Genomic DNA, 21,976 nt, shown 5'->3' on the forward strand with positions numbered 1-21,976 from the left:
TATTTTTAGCACTACGAAGCGCTTCTTCAGACATACAAACTGCTGCTGAGGTTCCAAAACGACGTCAAGAAACTTTATATGAAGAAAGAAATGTCGGCAAAAAATAAGTTCAACATTTATCAAAACTATGCGGAAACTATCGGAGACGTGTCGTAAAGATAATTTGTATTACACTCTCCTTATCATTCGTCGTTTACATTGTGTAATACCACTTAAAAAGTGGTATTACATAAAGTTAACGATGAATGATAAGGACAGAGTTTTATTACCATACCACAAATTTAACAATGATTTTAATATACTAATTTTCATTTGTATCTTAATTCATTTTTTCAAGTAGGAACTACGTTTATTAGAGCTGTATAACAAAATAATTTTAACGTACGGGCTTCTTAATTTAGATCAAACATTTTTATAAAGAATCATCGCACACCTCGTTCACTTGCTAACATGTCATATTTAACCTTACACATATGTACCTATTTTGGTGGAAAGAACTTTGATTATGGTTCAATGAAGTTGTTCAACCTGCTTCTATTATCCATAAAGTCATTAAAAAAAATAACTAATTATGAAAGAGCTATTCATAAGTGGATAGTGGAAATAGCTAGATTTGAAATATTGCATCATTCGGCCATGTCGTATTTGATTGCATATCATAAACAATTTCCTTTCTTATAGTTTTATAAATAAATATTGTAAAATGTGCTTCGGCACTAGAAAAATCAGTGAGGGCACATTATTGAAATGTGTTATTATATGTATGATGACATAAAAATAAATTAGTAAATAATAATAAAAATCGCATAGTAATGAAACTATATTTGTACAATATCAACACAAATTACGTAACACTCGACTTAAGTTATATTGAGGAAATAAGAGGTACATAAAATAACAGTCATCCTACGAGTATTTTAAACATTTCAGATACAAAAGCACTCACTACTTTTTAAGGTTTTTAAATTTTAATATTATGTTTGTGTAAATACCGTTTTTTCAATGCTGTGTATTTTTTATAAAATATTTGCATACAACACGGAGTTTTCTCGATTAATAGTGTCTAATTGATCTGAAAAAATTCCATATAGATAGGGTGTTTTGTCTTCTAGCCTTAACCAAACTTTAAAAACATTCAAGATGAGCTTTTGTTAGATGATGTTTTGAGTATACCTCGATTAAAAATATTAAAAAAAACTGAGAAAAAAGATAGAATTGAGACCTTTTTAAATAACCTTGTTCACACTTAGCTCTTCACTTCAAAAACTTCCGTTATTCGTATCCCATAAAACAAATTTCATTCATAGATCACAACAATACAGGGTTGATTACCCACCCTTCATATAATCAAAGATCCAGTAAAAAGCATGTGGTTCCTATGCGACGGCCCATGCACCATTAGAGTGCAGATAAGGGTCAAATTTTATGTGCTTTATTAAATAATGAAACTGGTTATCACATAAAATCAAAGTTTTAATTTAATTTTAGGAATATATTTGCTTAAAACTGTAGTGTAAGCGATATCAATTGTTAATGAATGTAGGTGAAATGCCATAGAATAAATAATATTGAACTCAATAATAAAACAAAAAAAAATATATTTATTGACTAATTCATTTATTGTGATTATTATGATCAGTTTATTCCAAAGTAGTTTTTCATTTCTAGGGCTTTCACTTTTTATCATCTAAATTTTAAGTAATATATGTGCTGTTTAGAATTAATCGATGTGCTATTAACAAAAGTATAAAATAGTTATTTTAAAAAAACATTCAACTAATTGGATTAATTCGGCGTTTTATAACATGAATGAGATTATGAATACTACACACATTCCTACAGTACGTTTGTGAGTGTGTCTAATTTTTGACCGATATTGCTTTCGGGCGGTAAAAATAAGCAGTTATTAGACTTGTGTATTGATTCAGTGATGGAATATGTTTTATATAAATGATATATTAAAATATCAATACGTATTTATCAACATGTACGTGATATATTTAACAAACAAAATTAACGTCCTTAGAAGTTTAGAATACTGTCGTAAATGTCCTATATGATGAGCTTACGTGTCGTGCAAATGTATGTCAATTTACCTTTTATTAAGCTTCGTTGTTTGAGATATATTTTATATTAGACGATCTTATGAAAAGATGTATATTTTATTGAATATTCAAAAGTTTTACGCATTTAGAATTGCGGTGTTGATTGGAAAATGTTCGTTTAAGTATTTATTAAACGTTCAATATGGTATAATATAATATTTAATATTAAGTTTTAAGATAGTAAGGGTTAGTAGGATTGGATAAAATGGATCATTATCAGACGGGAGGAATATCTAATTTAACATACTCAACCTATAAAGGATTGTATTAGACTCGTTTTGCGTTTATAACAGCCAATATAATAATTTTTTTAATTCATCATTTTCTTGTGGAAAATTCGCCTTCGTAAATACGTTGTTTTCGCAAGTTGGTAATGAATGACGTCACAGAAACGATAGACTTTGTATAACACAAATGGTAGGTAGTGTAGTGGTAAACAAACAATCCACACTACTACTATTACAGCTCTGTAAACCATATGACGTCATAAAACGTTCGATGACGGAAATTTGATAACGTATGCGAACGTTCGTTTTTCGTTTCATTCAAATATCTCAAGTTAAAACCTTTATATCTCCCTTAGTTTTCTTCAGATGTCAATAAAAATGTTATTTATAGTCTTGTGATTTTTAATATTAATTTATTATCCAATAAACTAACATCGTGACAAATTTCTTGATCTACGGTCATATATGAGTAGATGACACAATCCACTAGATTTTTGTTCGTGCTGCCTGCAGTATAATAAAATAATATGATATTTTACTTTAAAGCACAATATTTGGCGTTTCTGTGGACAATGTCATTTAATTTGTTTCATAAAGCAGTTTTTAGAAGTTCAGTCAATTTGATAGTGTTCATGTGTTGTATGAACAACAAAAGTCGGGCTTATTTTATGTCAGATGAAATGCAAGATCCATATAACTCTACCTGTCAAAGTAAATTATTGATGTGATGTCTTTATGTCGTAAGCTTAAAATTAATATCTTAAGATTTTCTTCTAATAGTTATAGGAGGAAGTGGATTTTATCACAGAAAATAAAAGATCAGATAAAACCTGGTTTTTAGTAAAAAATAAATAAAAATCGCTTAATATTTTATTGATTGTAATTTTTCTTGATCGGCTACCATTCTGGAGGTCCCGGGTTCGATTCCCAAGGGGGGTAAAATGAATATAAGTGATTTTTTCACTGTCATATTTATTCAATATTACCCTGGACTGGTATCTGAAGCGGAGGGCTGATCACCTTTCCTTCATGTGTAAACGATCAAGATAACACTGCGTTTATATGACGCAGTGCCCTATGCACCATTGGGGTGCGGATAAGGGTTTTATTATTATTATTAATATTAGTGTGAAAGAAGTCAAATATTCATACATATCATACAGCAGCTGGGTAAATATTTAAGGTAGTATAGGCAAAATAATGGAAGAAAACGTATAAAATAATTATACGTATAAATCAATATATAAAAAAAACATATCGTTGACATAAAATATTTAAAAAAAAAAGTGTGACGCACGCAATGCACTCGTATTTTTGGGACAGGATTTTTTTTTAGTTTCATCTGAATTTATAAAAAAAAAAGTATTTTTTAGCCCCAAGCAACATGTAGGTATTGGGATATAGAGTTGAACCCTGTATCATACATAATATGCTCTTCGTGATTACAAAAATGTAATAATTATTAAATGCTTGACATTCGCATGAAATCAGAATTAATTTTGCTCAAGGATTGTAATAAAATATTTAATGTGCATTAAAAATTGCATTGGCGTTAAATATTTTATTGAATTTTTCGTTCCTATTACTTTAAGCTGTGATATTTTCAATAGAATGTAAAAATTAATGACATAATAAATAATTTTATGTGGTTAATTTGTTCTGACTTGGATAATCCACGCATTATTATATTTTTTGTGAAATCAAATGAAATGTGTTGTGTATTCAAATAAATAAATATTGATGTGCTTAAAATTATATACTTTTTTTATTCTACCCGAATTTCTATTTCTATTTCAGGTTTAATTCAATGGATCTCTTTGGTTGTGTATTTTTCTTTAAGGATCGTTTTCTTATTATTATCTCCATTCCCATAAGTTTATTTGTTTGTTCGTTTGAGAAACAGATTCGAAAATTATCTATAGAGTGATGATAACTTATTAACAATTATGGCTTATGCACGCAATCCTTTGAAATAATAAAATAAGTTTCTTATTGCTGTTAATGATAAAAAAGTAACTTCGAATGGAACGCGAGATATCAATCTTCATTGTCGAAAATACAAACCACCATAAAAAGGTGGTAAACATAAGTGGTTAAATAAAATAAAAAGTTCAGCAATTTAGACTGATGTGATGATTTAACAGGATAAAATATTTTATTTGATTGAGAAGGATCGTGGTTCCATGGTTATTATTGTGGTTTCAAAGTAAGAGTTACTTACTCCACTAAGACTTGGCCTAAACTTCATTTCGATTTTAAACAATTGCCTATCAAGTTTATCTGAAAAAACTATTGATTTGAAAAATATACGTCATTTTTTTTTCTCCGATAATAATTTGTAAGTTTCTTCTTTTGTTAAAGGAGTGCATGAATTCTGCTGGATCAGATGACCACACTGGCTTCGATTCCTACCACGAGTGTCTTCAAGAATACCAGGAGTGCTTAGAGGTCGTCCAAATCTGTCTGGAACCTGAAGACCCTTCCCTCAGAGAAGACGACATGTCCAACCTGGAAGACTTCAGCTTCGAAGAAATGAAGAACGAACCGACAGTCGTAAACGGCCTGAAAAACAACCTCCCTAACTTCAAATCTAAAAATGGAAATAAAATAAAACTAGACGCGAATGGTAAAGATGACCCAAATAACGAATTTTACGCTGTCAGAGACTTGATAAGTGATAATATGAAATACAACGGAACTCAATGTGATAAACTTAGTGACTTAAGGAAATCTGACGATTCTTTAGATGGAAATGATGAAGATATGACAATTACGGAAGACGAACACGATCATTTGACAAATTTGAATAAAGCGAGTTTGCACGAGGATAAGAATAATAGTACCGCGAAACGTGTTAAAAGTTTATCTCAAGATCAAAACAAAGATTTATCAACTTCTGATGAGATGGTTTTTGCCGTTACTCCAACCGGTTTGGAGCGGATAAGCTTTGAAAAGTATTGGAAAGATGTGGACTTAGAAGAATCTTCCAAGGAATCGGAAAAAGTTTTTAATTTAGACAGTGTCAAAAGTGACGAAAGTTGGAAAGACTGCAATTCCGTGATGGCCACACCGAGCGAAACCATTCCGGAAGGAATGGAAGGTGGCGCCATGCGGTCTATGCGGAGTGCCTTGTTCGAAAATAGTTTGCAGTACATCGACCACGATATCGAGGGATATGATACGTGTTTAGAGGATGACTCGTTATCGATGAGAACCGATGATAAAGTAATGAACAATAATATAGAAATAAGCGACTCTGATAAATCAGATAAAGTAAATGAAGTTAGAGGGACAGATAACGCGAACTTATCGCCTAATGATAGGTCGTTAACTACTACAGAACAAAAAACTAAAACAGTTATAACAGAGGACACGAGTAATCAAAATCTTATCCCTACCAGTGATAAAATGAACAACGGAAAGTGCGCCATACCTAATAACATCGAAAACACGATTAAAGTTAAAAACGAAATATTATACATAAAAAATGACCTTAAAGCTACTACTGACCTAACTCTTCATCAAATAAATAATAACGCAGTTATAGAAGAAGTAAAAACAGAACAAACAATAAAACTACCCGAAGATCTCGAAACTCAGGCTGAATCCGCAGAAAAACCCGTCAAAAAGATCCAGAGAATCAGGGTGGTTGAATATTACAACGATCAAGCGGAATGTTTAGAGGAGTACATGAGGCAAAAGAAAAAGGAAGAAGAAGAGAAAGCGAAGACAACAAAAGAAACAGCGGAGAAAAACTTGATGGTAGTGAGAAAAAGCAGAACGAGTAATTTTTTGAAAAACAGAAGTCAACCGAGCGAAGAATCGACTGACCAAGAAACCAATTATCCAGTAATGGGATGTCATCAGTGTTTCTTGGAAAACTACGCGTACGCTCTTACCCAGGCTTACTATTCTGAAGCGAGTAAGTGCAAGTTTTGTGCTGTGATTAGAGAGATGCTGGAGCCACCGAGAAGGCTTCCCGAGAGGAGTCACTCGGCACCTTCGATCATGAGCAAAGTGTACAAGAGACGAGAAAGCAGAGTGCATGCACCTCACAATTTAGGAGTTCCGGCTGCCCAAAAGGATAGAAGAAAGTCGGCAGGACCCTTGAAGTTCTTCCCATGCAGAATCGAGAGGTAAGACTTTAAATTACTACTTGTAAAGCTTCATCATTATGTCGGTAGGTATAAGGAAAACAAAACTTCAATCCTTTATTAGAATTTTTCGCTTATTTTTATTATGAAAAATAATAAGGCATTACAAAAGAATAAAAAATATCGTAGTCGTACAGGAGAAAGTGACCAACTACCAAAACGTAAAATGTAAAGGAGGCCCCATTTAAATCACTTTTGCTTGGCAAGAAAATAAACATCAATGCAGTTAGTCATTTTTAACAAATCAATATATTATACTTCCAAGTTTAAAATCCTTTGGGATTTTTTTCAGGGCAATATTAAGCTAGTAAGATATCAAATAGTTAATGACCACGGTTTCATAAAAAAATGCACTTGGTCACTTTCTCCTGTATGACTACGATATATATAAATATACATTTTAAAAGTATTTTAAAATTCAAACTTTAAATAAGGTTTTTTCCTTTTCAAAATTTAACACTTGTATAATACCAGAGATGGAAAAATCTGTAAGTTTTCGAAACTAGTCGTGTATAATGAAATAAAACTCATAATGTGGTATTATACACGTGTTTAATTTTTAAATGAATAATCAACATGTCATTCCACAATGTGAATGCTGAATCAATAAATAATATGAGGTTTTTTCCTCTCATAACAAAGTACTTTTTTCTTCGTATTTATAATAATAAATATTAATATGAATCTATTCGTTTTATTCATTATGGTTCGAATATGACGCATTGTTGTAGTTTTTTCATGTCCTTTTGGAAAATGCTTTTTCTAAGGATTTGCGATAAAAAAGAAGTCTTACATCTCGGGACTATACATGTTCATGCCTTGAACATGCTGCCTGTTCAAACTCGTAAAACGACTTCACAAGGCCTTTGATACAGTCAAGACGTACTTTTAAATAGGTTATACGAAATAGGTTTCTAGGATTGTTCAGAAATTCGTATTTTGCATTTTTTGTTGCTGTCAAACTTAAAGCTTTTAATAGTATTTTTTTCAATGAAATATGTTTTTTAAAGGTGATATGTGTATTAAGTTAATGTGAACGGGGTACTGGAAATACACATGTTAAATGCTTTAAAGTGTTCAATTACATATTTTCTGTGGACCACAAAACAACTTTTTCTTTAAATAATATTGCAAACGCTGATTTTGAAAGACCTTTGCATGAGATTTGTATAGCTACCTATATTTAAGGCCTATATTTAAGGCCTATATTTAAGGCCTATATTAATTACCTATATTTAAGGCCACATTCAAATAGTTTATAGTATTCTTACCCTTATCCGCACCCAATGGTGCATAGGGCACTGCATTGTAGGGACGCAGTGTTATCTTGATCGTAAATTGCATGAAGGCAAGGTGATCAGCCCTACGCTTCTTGTACCAGTCCAGGGTGATATTAAATAAATATGAGAGTGAAAATCGGCCATATTTATTTTGACCCTCCTGGGAATCGAACCCGGGACCTCCAGCACGGTAGCAAACGCGCTGACCACAGCGCTACGGAGGTTTATAGTATATGCATTAAATTTTAAAACAAACACTGATTTTTTTTAGTCTAATAAATTGTTTCATTAATTGATTCGGCAGTCACTTTGTGGTAAAATCTATCCATTTTAATTAATGTTTTACTTAGTAAATACCACTATTACTAGTGTAAATAGTGGTATTTACTAAGTAAAACATTAATTAAAACTAATAAATTCTATTTTATTGTTAAAAAAGCACATTAAAATAAATTTTGTTACAATTTTTTTCAATTGGTTTATAGTAATTGGGAGTTTTTGCTGCGTAGTGTCAGTATTTCTTTTAAATTTCTGACTGTCAAAGTTATTGTTTTAATATTATAGAAATTCTCATTGAATTCCAATACCATTGGAAAAGACAAGTAGGAATTTTTAATGGTGACAGTTAATAAATAAGATTATAACTAAACGGTGACCCATACCAAGTATGATGGACATTTGTACGGAATCGCGCATACGACTTATAATATTATCATAATATAAATTGTTTCAATTCGAATAGAAAATATTGTTACTTTTAGAGATTTTTTTTTGTGATTTGGACCATCGAACACCATCCACATATATAGCTCACTCCTTTCAACAACGTCATATATAAAATATCGTCAATTTTCAGTTATGCATGTTTTCGAAATGCCCAGAAAATGTACTATATCCCAGCAAAAGCGGCATATTTTTAACTTATTATAATATTTACCCGCTACAGGGCAGAAAATGTTGTTTTTGAATTTTGAAGAAAAGGTATTTTTCAATTATTTTTTGAACTAATTTTTTTTTTCAAATGGAGAAAAAATACTCAAGTTTTACATAAATAGATCTGTTGCACAGTAAAAAGTTTAATAAGTGGCTTGGTATTTATTTTTAACACAATATATTCTCAAACTTTAAAATTGATCTCCTGAAAAATCAAGTTTTTTGGTATATGACGTTGTTGAAAGGAGTGAACGATATGTGTGTGAATATTAACTAAGCACTTATTGAATTGGCATTTATTTTGTACGATTCCTTATTATTAATAAAAATCAAAACACGTTTCATAACTGTACCAATTTATTTAGGTTTGTGACAGGTGTTTTGCTCTGATAATATTATATTCAATTATAGGTACTCGCCGATACATACTCGCCGGTACATATGGTACATTTATTTTTTTAATGAATTTTATTTTCCACAAATATTCTAAGAAAAAACTTAAATTTTCATCACATTAAACATAATCAACGATTAAAGAAAACACTTGTTTTTTACCACTTGAGTTTTATTATAGACTACATGTTTCAGAAGTTAAACTTCCATCATTCAGGTCTGTATAATAACATACAGTTATTATACAGACCTGAATGAATATAAGGAATTATATTTCATTATATAATATATTATATTATATTATATTCCTAAGTTATTATAATTAAGGAAGGAATGCAAAGCTGAGATAAGCATTATCGATAAAATTAAGAAAGGTGTGTTGAGATGGTTTGGACATGTGGAACGAATGAATGACGAAAGAACGGTAATACAAATTTATGAAGCGAATGTTAGTGGGAAAAGAAGCAGAGGAAGACCGAGAAAAACATGGCACGATCAGGTATGCCAAATACTTGAAAGTGGTCAGGTTAGGAGTCGTAACAATCGGCGGGTATGTATGAGGAGATGCATGAACGTGGAAGAGGCGAAGAATGTTTGCAAGGACAGAGTGGTGTGGCGCTCTATTCTCTCTGCCTACCCCTGCGGGGAAGCGGCGCGATGGTTAGTTAGTTTTTTAGTTTAAGTGGTAAAAAACAAGTGTTTTCTTTAATCATTGTAACATGTCTTACTATTTTTAGACATCTCATCAAAGATGAAGAAGAATATGGAAGTCTGGGCATTTACGGGGCTGACGACCGTCATAGGCTGGTTTAAGTGATCACTTTACTTTATGCCCAGACTTCCATATTCTTCTTCATCTTTGATGAGATGTCAAAAAATAATATGAAAATAACTCCTGTAATTGGAGATAATCCAGATTTTGTGAACAAGTATTTGGACACACTCAAAATGTTGTAAACATGTCTTACCACAAAGTTGATGCCGAAACTATAAATTAAACATAATCCATTACATTTTGTACAGAATATGTGCTGTATAATAATACCGTGTTTATATACTATGTACATGAGTAGTATGAGTGATTCCGTACAAATGACTTTCCGACTTTTGTTAAAATAAAATAAAATAATAAATATGCGAATGATTGATCTAACGTTCGGTTTTGATAAGAAGCCAAAATATGCTCTGAACAATAATACAATTGCGGAATAAAAATAAACATAATAACCAAAGCAAAAAAATATTGGCAAGTCAAAACGGAAATGAGATCCGACACAAAAGTCGAGTATTGTAAGTTATAATATAATGATGTAAGGCGTTTCCGTGGTGTGGGACTATAAGTCGGATTTTCAATCGCTTATTTCCGATCGTTTTGGCCCTCTTTGCCAATAAAAATTACACGACAGTAAAAATAATCATTTTTTAAAATTTATTATTTAATACTAATACACTGATGTAATTAATAAATAAATATGGATCAATGCTTCCTAGTGACGGTAAAAAGTAAAAGCTTTAAGTATATTTTAACTTATTTTATTGATTTGCAACATTTTGAGTGCGTCCAAATATTTTTTCACGAATCTGGATTATCTCCAATTAGGAGATATTTTTAAAAATTATTTTTTGACATCTCAACAAAGATGAAGAAGAAAATGAAAGTCTGGGTATAGGCTGTCAAGTATGTGAATATAATCCAGTATTCGGCCCTCACATAAAAATGTAAGAGTTTCCGCTTAATAACAGCTTCCCTCATACCACCATAGATGTCTCTCTAGTGAATTCAAGCACTGTGTTTTGAGTTTGATCAATATATTAGTTTCAAGAATTTGAGTAGGTAGTGTGATGGTCAATCCTGGGTAGAATTTCTGAATATTACACGGGTTTAAAGTGATCACTTAAACCAGCTTATGACGGTCGTAAGCCCTGTAAATGTCCAGACTTTCATATTCTTCTTTATCTTTGTTGAAATGTCAAAAAATAATGTATGTGATTGGTATCTCAACTTCTTATATTTTAACATGATTTAATTCATGTAGATCGAAGAGTTTTTTTTCCTTAAAATCATTTTTTTTAAATTACCTAACGTCCAAGTGACTCTGAAATGTAGCTACGGCTTATGCAATACCGCTTATCATGACCCTATTCAGGCTTAAACTTTTTTAAGTTTCATTCTCTTTATGTTTAAAGTTACTTTAATTTCATATAGGTAATTCATGAGTGAAAATTCTAGGCAAAAACACTCGCCTATCTCAACTTATTTTACTTCTCATCTCCCTAAACTCCACACGATCCTGAACCAGCCTTATGAGGGTTGCTGCCACCGGTATTCCAAACCACTATCGAATATTTTTGAGCCATTATTTTCTTTTACGCCTCAAGCCCCGTCTACCAAGAACCGAGGTCATATATGTAATTTTAAAACCAACCATGTATATTTTCTCTCATGTGTAATCGCAGAGTTACCTTTAGGAACCAATTTCTTCGGGTGTTTACTCGACTAATTTAATTTCATGACTGAACAAATTTTCAGCGAGTTTCTAGCTGTTTAATATATTGGTATGCCTACTTAAAATGATGAATTTTATTCTACAATGTAATATTTTCCCCAGATATTCTGTACCTATATGATGCATTGATTTTTATATACTTTCAAGATGAGAAAATAAAGTAACATTTTGAGTGTGTCCAAATACTTGTTAACAAAATCTGGATTATCTCCAATTACAAATTACAATTCTAATATAAGAGTTTCTGCTTAGTAAAAAGCTTCTTTACATCTCACCAATAGATGTCTCTAATGAAGTTCTAGTGATTCAAGAACGAGGTTTCTAAATTGGTTCATATATATAGAACTTCCAAGAATTTGAGTAGTGTGGTTGTCAATAATGGGTAGAATTGGTGAATGTTACACGTGTGTAAAGTGATCACTTAAACCAGCCTATTGACGGTCGTCAGCCCCGTAAATGCCCAGACTTCCATATTCTTCTTCATCTTTGATGAGATGTCAAAAAATAATAAGAAAATAAAGTAATTTTATAGCAATTTGGTGTATGTAAGATAAATTTTTATTTATTTTGAGTCATACATATGTATTTCATCATATAATTAATCCTGGTATTTTATTTATTGGGACATATAAAATGTCTCTGTGGTTTTTTGGGAACTTTTTGAACAAAAAATTTCTTTATTAAAATAGATTTTAATGAAGTAGGTACATATTAACCGTTATTATCTGTGACTTTTTACCATTTTTTGGGTAGCTTTATAACTTCCAGTGGTATAGAACTTCTGTGGTTTATCGTCGAATAACTAGGCAAAGTGATTTTTTAAAATGAATAATAATAAATACATTAAAAAAACCGGTAGTCAAAAATAAGTGTTTATAAAAGTGGTATTACACAAAGTAAACAATGGATAATAAGGAGAGTGTTATTACCATAACACAAAGTTATCAATGCTTTTAATATACAAAATAGGTAAAATCAAAACTTGAATGCAGTTTCATTTTTAAATAAATCATTTATTAAAGTTTATGTTATGTATGCAGTGTAGTGATTACCGCGCTTAGCTTTTATACTGAAGGTACTGGGTTTAATTTCCAGTAGGGTTAAAATATAAATTTTATTGTTTCATTAATAAAATATTTTCCTAGACTGGTAATTGAAATGAAGGACTTTTCACCTTTCTTTCATTTTAATAACGATCAACCTAACATTGTATGAATTTGATGCAGTGCCTTATGCACCATTGGTTGCGAATGAGGGCAAGACAAAGTACATATATGGTATATAATAATGTGCTCGGTTATCGTTCTGGAGGTCCCGAAGATAACACTGGGTTTATATGATGCAGTGCCCTATGCACCGTTGGGTTCAGATAAGGGTTTGAAAATGAAAAATATAATAATGTATATATTATATGTTTCATTAATTAAAATAATAATCCCACTATGAAATTTCGAAACGTATTCAGGTAAACGTTTTCTCAAGAGAGCCATGTGATACTCGTGTGTGCATAAGCACGTGATAGGACAAGATTCATGCAACTGCGTTTATTTGATGTACTATGTACTGACTAAAGGTACACGGTGTAGCACGTGACTAGGCTATACTGACAGGCGTATAAGGGATGAACATAATGGGTGCCACGAAACTAATAAATCACAACCTATTTTTTTAAGTCGAATAAATTTGTACGAATGAGTTTTCTAAACGCGTCTAGTATAAAGATAATATAACACTCTTCTAATCATTCATCGTTCACTTTGTGTAATACCACTTTTATACCCTATAAAAGTGGTATTACACAAAGTGAAGGACAGTGTTAAATTCCTGTTTACTTACCTGCTTCACTGTTCATCACTGACTGTGTTAAAGAAAATCTTTCTCAATCCTACATATATGGCTCCTGTGAACTCATATGTAAAGCGTCATGAGATCAATGTATGAATTCCTAAAATTTAAGTAGTGTGCTTGTAATCATGGGTAATGGTAAATATTATACGTGTGTAAAGTGATCACTTAACCAGCCTACAACAGGTTATAAACCCTAGTTCTATGTTCTATATCATCTATATTTATATTCCGCTCCCTATGTGGAGCATATGGATATCGCAAACTGTCTCAAAGCTTTTTTGTCGGGTGCCAGCTCCTTAGCATCCTCCTAAGTCAGATCCGCGTCGGGACGCGAATCATCTATTGTATATTGAGATGTAAAAAATGAAAATCAACCTTTAAATGGAGAAACCCAGATTTGCGAACAAGGATTAGGACACACACAAGTTTCGTAAAATGTGCCCTCAGTACAAGATACTTCTATTAAGATGATAAATATGTATGATGCAAAGAAAGCGATGTTTTCTTTGTATATCAAAAGCATTATTTACTTTCTAGCGTGCTAATATAATATAACACTGTCCTAATCTATTTATTGTAACTGCAGACAGTTGGTAGAATATTATATTGAATTGTTGGGTAATATATCCAAAATAAAACAAGGTTTGTTGGATTGGATTCTACATTTATTTATTTATATCTACAAACACGTGTTTGATATGTAATGTCTTAATAAGACGAAACGCGTCACGTGTTAACATATACATAAACAAATGTAGAATTTGATCCAACAAACCTTGTTTTATTTAGGAAATGTTACACAACAACTGTCCTAATCATTCATCGTTCACGAATATGAATGATAAGGAGAGTGCTAGATGCAATATTATATGTTGGATATAAATATTGGCAGGAAAACCTGGCACAATCAGGTATGTCAAATACTTAAAAGCGGCAGGGTCAGGAGTCTTAATAATCGTCGGGTATGTATGAGGAGATGCATGAATGTAGAAGAGGCGAAGAATGTTTGCAAAGACAAAGACAAAGAGTGGTGCGGCATTCGATTCTCGCTGCCTATCCCTGCGGGGAAGCGGCGTGATGGTTAGTTAGTTAGGATATAAATATTTCTTGGTACCTCGAGTTACGGCGTAGCGCATACAGCATTAAAGCTGCGTATCGCTATGACGGGGTGGTTCACGTTATTACTGCGATGGAGCCACCCCTCCCCTCCCCTCCCTGCTCCCTGCCCTAAGGGAGGATAACAACCGAACGGGCTTCCCTGACCGCCTTACTGACAACTGTGTGACAACAAGACCCCAGGGGCGGACTGAGATTCATCATTCAATTCCCTACTGACTAACATATGTAATAATGTTGTATATATGTAATAACATTAACAAATGTAATAATGTTGTTCGAATAGTGAAATAAGGAAGGAATGCATAGCTGAGATAAGCATTATCGATAAAATTAAGAAAGGTGTGTTGAGATGGTTTGGACATGTAGAACGAATGAGTGAGGAAAGTAAAACGGTAAAACAAATTTATGAGGCAAATGTAATTCGGAAAAGAAGCAGAGGAATACCGAGAAAGACATGGCACGATCCGGTATGCCAAATACTTGAAAGTGGTCAGGTTAAGAGTCGTAACAATCGGTGGGTATGTATGAGGAGATGCATGAACGTGGAAGAGGCGATGAATGTTTGCAAGGACAGAGTGGTGTGGCGTTCTATTCTCTCTGCCTACCCCTGCGGGGAAGCGGCGTGATGGTTAGTTAGTTAGTTAGTTTTATAATGTTATTCTTTGACATCTCATCAAAGATGAAGAAGAATATGGAAGTCTGGGCATTTACGGGGCTGACGACCGTCATAGGTTGGTTTACGTGATCACTTTACACACGTGTAACATTCACCAATTCTACCCATTATTGACAACCACACTACTCAAATTCTCGGAAGTTCTATATATATGAACCAATTCAGAAACATTGTTCTTGAATCACTATAACTTCACTAGATAAATCTATTGGTGAGATGAATTAACCTACGACGGTCGTCAGCCCCGTAAATACCCAGACTTCCATATTCTTATTCATCTTTGATGAGATGTCAAAAAATAATATGAAAATTAACTCCTATAATTGGAGATAATCCAGATTTGTGAACAAGTATTTGGACACACTCAAAATATTGTTAACACTCTCCTTATTATTTATCGTTCACTTTGTGTAATACCACTTTAAAAAACACTACTTCGTGACAAATTTTATTTTTGTATAAATGTCTGACCGTAACATGAATGATTTTTCCGAAATCGGTAGTCACAAAGTAGTATTTTTAAAAGTGGTATTACACAAAGTGAACGATGAATGATAAGGAGAGTGTTACAGGTCGTATTCCCTGTGAACAGTAAAAATTCCATTTTACTGTTTTTATAAACTTTTAATCTGTGTTAAGATACCGATGATTTTTTACAAAATAATTCAGTGAAGATGTCCTTACAGAATCTCAGTTAAATATTCCAGCATTACAAATGTATAATATATTACATCCGATCCGGCCCTGTTTAAAGCCAAGTCTCGCTACCTTGAAGCATGTGTAATGTAATTATAATTCAGTACGTCACTGGAAAACTTCCGAGCTGCCGCGTCCGCCACTGCGCTGGAGCAGGAGTATCTACTACTCAGTGCACTAGTGCATCATGAACTAACTTCCATAGCCAGCTAAGGTTGCACTAATCCGTACCAGCCTTCCTCCGTTTAGTTCGGTAAGTCTTTCAGCGAGATATTGTAATCCAAACAAAACCGCATGGAAACTTGTTCAACAATGCCTCGATTCCTTGGGAGTGTAATGGAAATGCGGCAGACGCAGCCATGCATGAACGAATCGCAGTGATTTGTTCGACGAGGCAAATGCACGATACAACGATACCACAACGCCTGGTAGTCAATATCAATCGTTTACGTAGTAACGATGACTTTTAGACTTTTTTTTCTACTACTGACTTTTATCTGCACCTAATGGTGCATCTTCTTCTTCTTGTTCTTTGGCCTTCTGTCTTTCACTGCTGGATATAGTCCTCTTCAGTATTCTTATATTTCTTTCTTTGGCTTAAACCAAGCATGGATCTTTCCATGGATCCCTGTGTGGATTTGAGCTTCTCTGCGTTTCTTTTTGTCACAGATAAATACATGACGATCATCTAGATTATTGAAGATGAATATTTCTTTAATTTATTTTCCGATTGGCGGGAATTGAGCCCGAGACGCCAGTTTTGGAGTCAAGCGTTGAACTAACTACGCAACAGTACCTGTCGAATTATTTATACTATTGAATAGTGTGTGCAAATATAATCCAGGAAACCTGAAACTAATCAAACTGTTTTGGATTAGCGTCTTTGCGGATTCTTCAGCGATTCCTAACTTCGATTTGAATACAAGTTTCAATAACTCTCAAGCGATTCGACCTAGTGTTCTATACAGCATTCGTAACATAAATATCATAAAATCAACCATACAATTTGTCTTTAATTTGAGCTTTGATCTTTTCTTTTCCCCTTTTCCTCCCTCCCGTCCCTCTTCCAGGTATTTTTACAAATCTGCAAATGTGGAATTTTGCAACCAGAATAGTACTTATTTTGTGTAACTCATTTATGTTCTTGATTGATTTAACTTTTGTGTATAATTTCCTAATAAAATAAAATAAATAATATCCTTTATAAAATAAAACAACCTTGTTTTTAATCACTTTTTTATTAATACATGTTTTTCCCAACCGGTTTTGACAAGAACCTTGTCATCATCAGGGTTTTACATGTACATTTAACATTTAAATAATATCCAACTATCTTTTGGTTTTTTTAACTTTTTGATATGATTATTTTTTATTTAATTGCATCTTGCCCATAGAAAGATATCTTTCTTCCCATTTTTTAATCGCTTCTTTCAAGTCTCAAATTGAATGCAAACTTTTCAAAAAGTTATTTATTATCCTCCTTATAAATCCAACAATGAGATTTGATCGTTTAACAATCAAAGTAAATTCTTCATTACTCTGAGTTTTGACGCTTTCAGTTTTGTTTGAATATGATTGAGGCCATTTATTGAACTTTCAGTACCTCCGCTGAAAAAATCTGTGAGTTGCGGTATAAAATTGAAACTGCTTCTGACTAGGATTTTAATTTTATTAATTGATTAGACAGTAATAAATATCCATTTTTTATTTAGAGTTTACTTGCTAACTACCACTATCGTGTTTGAAAATGATGCGGAATGCATCGAAACACGTGTCAGAATATATTATAAGAAATAGTGGTATTTACCAAGTAAAACTAGGATTTTAATGTAAACATGACAATTTTCACCTCACAATTTAAAATTCATATGAGTATCAAGGTGTAAGACTTCATATATTAGAAATATTCAATGTTTTTCATCAATTTTCTGTTATATGTGCAAAAAATTACTCCTCTTATCATGGCATCTCCTCCGTAGTGTAATTGCTAGAGCGTTTGACTACCTTTCTGGAAATCTCGAGTCTGATTCCAGGGGGCTAAAAATAATGTCATTTTTTCATTTAATATTACCGTCGACTGGTACCTGAAGCGCAGGGATGATCACCTTTTTTTCTGGGCATTCCGAAAACATGCACAACTGAAAATTGACGATTTTTTTTAAATATGACGTTGTTGAAAGGAGTGAGCGATATATCGTAGTCATACATGAGAATGTGACCAAGTGCATTTTCTTACAAAACCGTGGTCATTAACTATTTGATATCTTACTAGCTTAATATTGTCCTGAAAAAAATCTTAAAGGATTTTAAACTTGGAAGTATAACATATTGATTTGTTAAATATGACTAATTGCATTGATGTTTATTTTCTTGCCAAGCAAAAGTGACTTAAATGGGGCCTCCTGAGCATTTTACGTTTTGGTAGTTGGTCACTTTCTCCTGTACGACTACGATATGCTCGTATATGGATACCTATGTATTATACGTTTTTTTAACCTTATGCATATGTGGGCATGAACAATTCCATTTGTAGCTATCCCTTTGATCCCTTTCAACAATATTTTGCACCTGTCAAAGAAACAAAAATAAAATGCATCAAGCTTCATCAATCCGCGGCACTGAAAGGGTTGGAATAGATAGGAAATGCGGTCAAACAACTTTTTTCCATGAAAAACTTCAATTTGCTTCAATTTCTGCTCAGATGGCTACATGCTGAAACTAGGGATGGGTGACAGCCACGATAACATTGCATCGATGTTTTATAGTATATTGGTACCTACGTGCCTTTGATAAATACACCCTATATATCAGGGATGACAAACCTTTTAAAGCCTGAGTACAATTTTTTTTAAATATAATTTGTATACAACATTTTGAGTGTGTCCAAATACTTGTACACAAATCTGGATTATCTCCAATTATAGGATTTATATTTCATTAAAAAATTGACATCTCATAAAAGATGAAGAAGAATATTGGTGAATGTTACACGTGTGTAAAGTGATCACTTAAACCAGTCTATGACGGTCGTCAGCCCTGTAAATGCTCAGACTTCCATTTTCTTCTTCATCTTTGATGAGATGTCAAAAAATAATAAAATAATTGGTATAATTTAAATTTGAAGCAATAACTTTGTGATTTTCCATTTAACAATTAAAATATTAAAATCAGTATAAATATTTTATTATTACTTAATTAAAACGGCTTAGCTAACCGTTTCTTTATCACTGATTAATACTAGTCTATGTTTAAGTATTGATCAGTCTTGAAAAAAAAAGCGGTAAGCTTCGAAACCGGTAGATATTATAATTAAGCTATAATAAAATATTTTTAGTGATATAAAAACAAAGTTATATTTTAATTTTATATTTGATTTTGTGTTGAATTTGTAGAACTTCATTTTTATTTACGTATTAAATGATTAATCAAACTCCGATTTTTTGGGTCTACTAAGTTGTATTTTATTGTTACACATTTCGCCTGCTTATGAAAGTGTTGACATTATTTATTGATTTGGCGTTTTTAATTTGTAGAACTCCATTTTAATTTATGTATTAATTTTAAATCAAACACAGATTTTTTGAGTCTACTAAGTTGTATTTTATTAACAAAAACACATCAAAAATTATATTGTGACAATTGTTTCACCTTGTTAGGGCACTATCAAACGAATGTTTGATAACGCCTTAACAAGGTGAAACAATTGTCACAATATAATTTTTTATGTGTTTTTGTTAATAAAATACAACTTAGTAGACTCAAAAAATCTGTGTTTGATTTAAAATATTAATTTTTATTTATTTACGTATTTTGTATTTATGTATTAACATAAATGTTGACATTAGTTTGAAAATGCATAACTAGGTGAAACAGTTGTCACAAAATTGATTTTTATGTTTTTTTTTACAATAAAATAAAATTTTAGTATGTTTTGAATATTGAAAGCATTAACTTTGTGGATCATATTGATATATTATTTCGAGAAATAAAAATACTTTGTTTAATAATGTGAGTGGATCAGAACACAAAGTATTTTTATTTCTCGAAATAATATAAAATTTAGTACACTAAAAAATCGTTATATGTCGCGTGCCACATGTCATGGAAATAAAAATGCATCGAATGTTTGTGTAGCTTCAGATTTTCAATAAAAACAAAACGTTCATGCATCGAAAAAAAATTAAGTACTACAAAAAAAACTCAATATAAAACAATTTACTACTCTAAAACTTCATTATTAGTGAGATTTTATTACAAAAAAAAACTTTTCAGGGGGCTCTAGCACTAACTAACTAACAGGGTAGGCAGAGAGAATAGAACACTACACCACTCTGTCTTTGCAAATATTCCTTGCCTCTTCCACGTTCATGCATCTCCTCATACATACCCGCCGATTGTTTCGACTAGCACCGTGTGGGAAGTATTAAACAATGCGATATATTTATACATGAATGTCGTCATGTCCTTCGTTTCTGTCGTTTGCGAAACTATTGATGAACGGAAAAAATACACGTGGCTATTGAAACATGTTTTGAATTTTTATAATTACTTTTATTTTTTCTCTTCGCGTGCCATGCAAAATCGTCTCACTTGCACGCGTGCCATAGGTTCTCCATCCCTGCTATATATATCAAAGAATATCCGGTAACAGCTCGATGCACGGGATGAATCAAAGCACCGGACTGATTAATTTTTCCTAAATGAGACTTAACAAAAAAAATATTTTAAAAACCCATTAAAAAGACATTTCGTGGTGATTAAAAAGTTGATTTGGAGTGAATTGGGGCCAACTTTTTAATTTAAAGTTTAAAAGATTTAAAAAGAACCATCTTTTATGAAAGTTTTCTCATAAAGTAAAATCTGTATCTGATTAACCCGTTTAGAGATTTAAGGATTAGTTGGTGAAAATAAAAAAAGGATTTATTATTTTTTTAATGTATCATTTCCTATTAGAAGTTGGTACAATTATGATGATACCTATTCCGATCCCTCAAGATCACAAAAAACAGTTTTATTGAGCTGAACTACTAACAGTATGGCTGTCCAAACTTAAAACACAGTAAGGGATATTTTTTTTTGCAGTACGTTTTTTTTTGCATTTTTCGACTAAGTAGAATCTACTTAGTTCAAAAATGCAAAAAAAACGTACTACAAAAAAATGTCCCTTACTGTGTTTTGAGATTGGACAGCCGAGATTCATGAGATGCGAATATTATTTATTTATTTTGAGAAATTAAAAGACTTTGATCCACTCACATTTTTATTAACCAACTAGTTTCGGCAACAACCTGTTGCCCTCTTCAGGGTTTAATTATTATTATTACGAATATTATTTATCGACTGGGCATAACTTTGTGAATTAACATTACGATCTAGAAATAAAATACTTGTGTTTAAGACCATATTTGAATTTATTATGTAAATATTGTGTGAAAACGACCACTTATGAGAACGACAATTATTCTCATTAGTATGTGAAAACACAAGCATATAAAATAAAATATTTATATTTGTACATATTTGAGTCATACTTTTTAAGGTTGTTTAAAATAATTTTCCTTATTTATTTCTTAAAATTTTGTTTCTCGAATGTTAGTCTGATTGGAAGCATAGAACTTCTGTATCGGAATCCAGGAATATAGCGTAGGCTTCCAGTATACTTTATTTGACAAGACAATTGGTATTAAAGGAATTATTTAGATAATAAGTTGTAAATGTTGATATGGGATTAGTATTTTAATTAAACGTTCTTAGAATATGGTCACTTTTGCTGTTGGTCACCTTTCTTTAAGTCAAAGACATAATAAAACAACTATGTATATTTATAGTTTTTCCGTTTTATTTTACTAGACCATTGTCTTAGTGGAAAAAAACTTCTCACAGTTTGGCCAATATATTTTTTATCGCAGTCACCGCAAGAAATTCCATTAATAACGCTTAATCTAATATGTTTTCTTTGATTTTGAGTTCCCAAAAATTTGACCCAAGTTTTTACTCGTATAATACGCAGGTTGGATATGAGAGGGTAATAGTTTAGA

General features: G+C 32.0%; 1 protein-coding gene across 1 annotated transcript in view; it reads left to right on the top strand.

Moving 5' to 3' along the window:
• Nucleotides 1–21,976, top strand: part of LOC148300193 (uncharacterized) — a gene marked incomplete at its 3' end in the record, with an annotated part of 177,075 nt that overhangs the window by 143,255 nt on the left and 11,844 nt on the right. Inside the window, exon 16 of the mRNA XM_088275129.1 lies at nucleotides 4,694–6,468. Within this exon, the coding sequence (XP_088131255.1) occupies nucleotides 4,694–6,468 (1,775 nt within the window). The remainder of the gene's footprint in view (nucleotides 1–4,693; nucleotides 6,469–21,976) is intronic.

This window comes from Brachycentrus maculatus, unplaced genomic scaffold, assembly GCF_059751285.1.
Source record: "Brachycentrus maculatus isolate JH-2025_06_01 unplaced genomic scaffold, ASM5975128v1 h1tg000797l, whole genome shotgun sequence".
In the NCBI taxonomy this organism is placed as follows: Eukaryota; Metazoa; Arthropoda; class Insecta; order Trichoptera; family Brachycentridae; genus Brachycentrus; species Brachycentrus maculatus.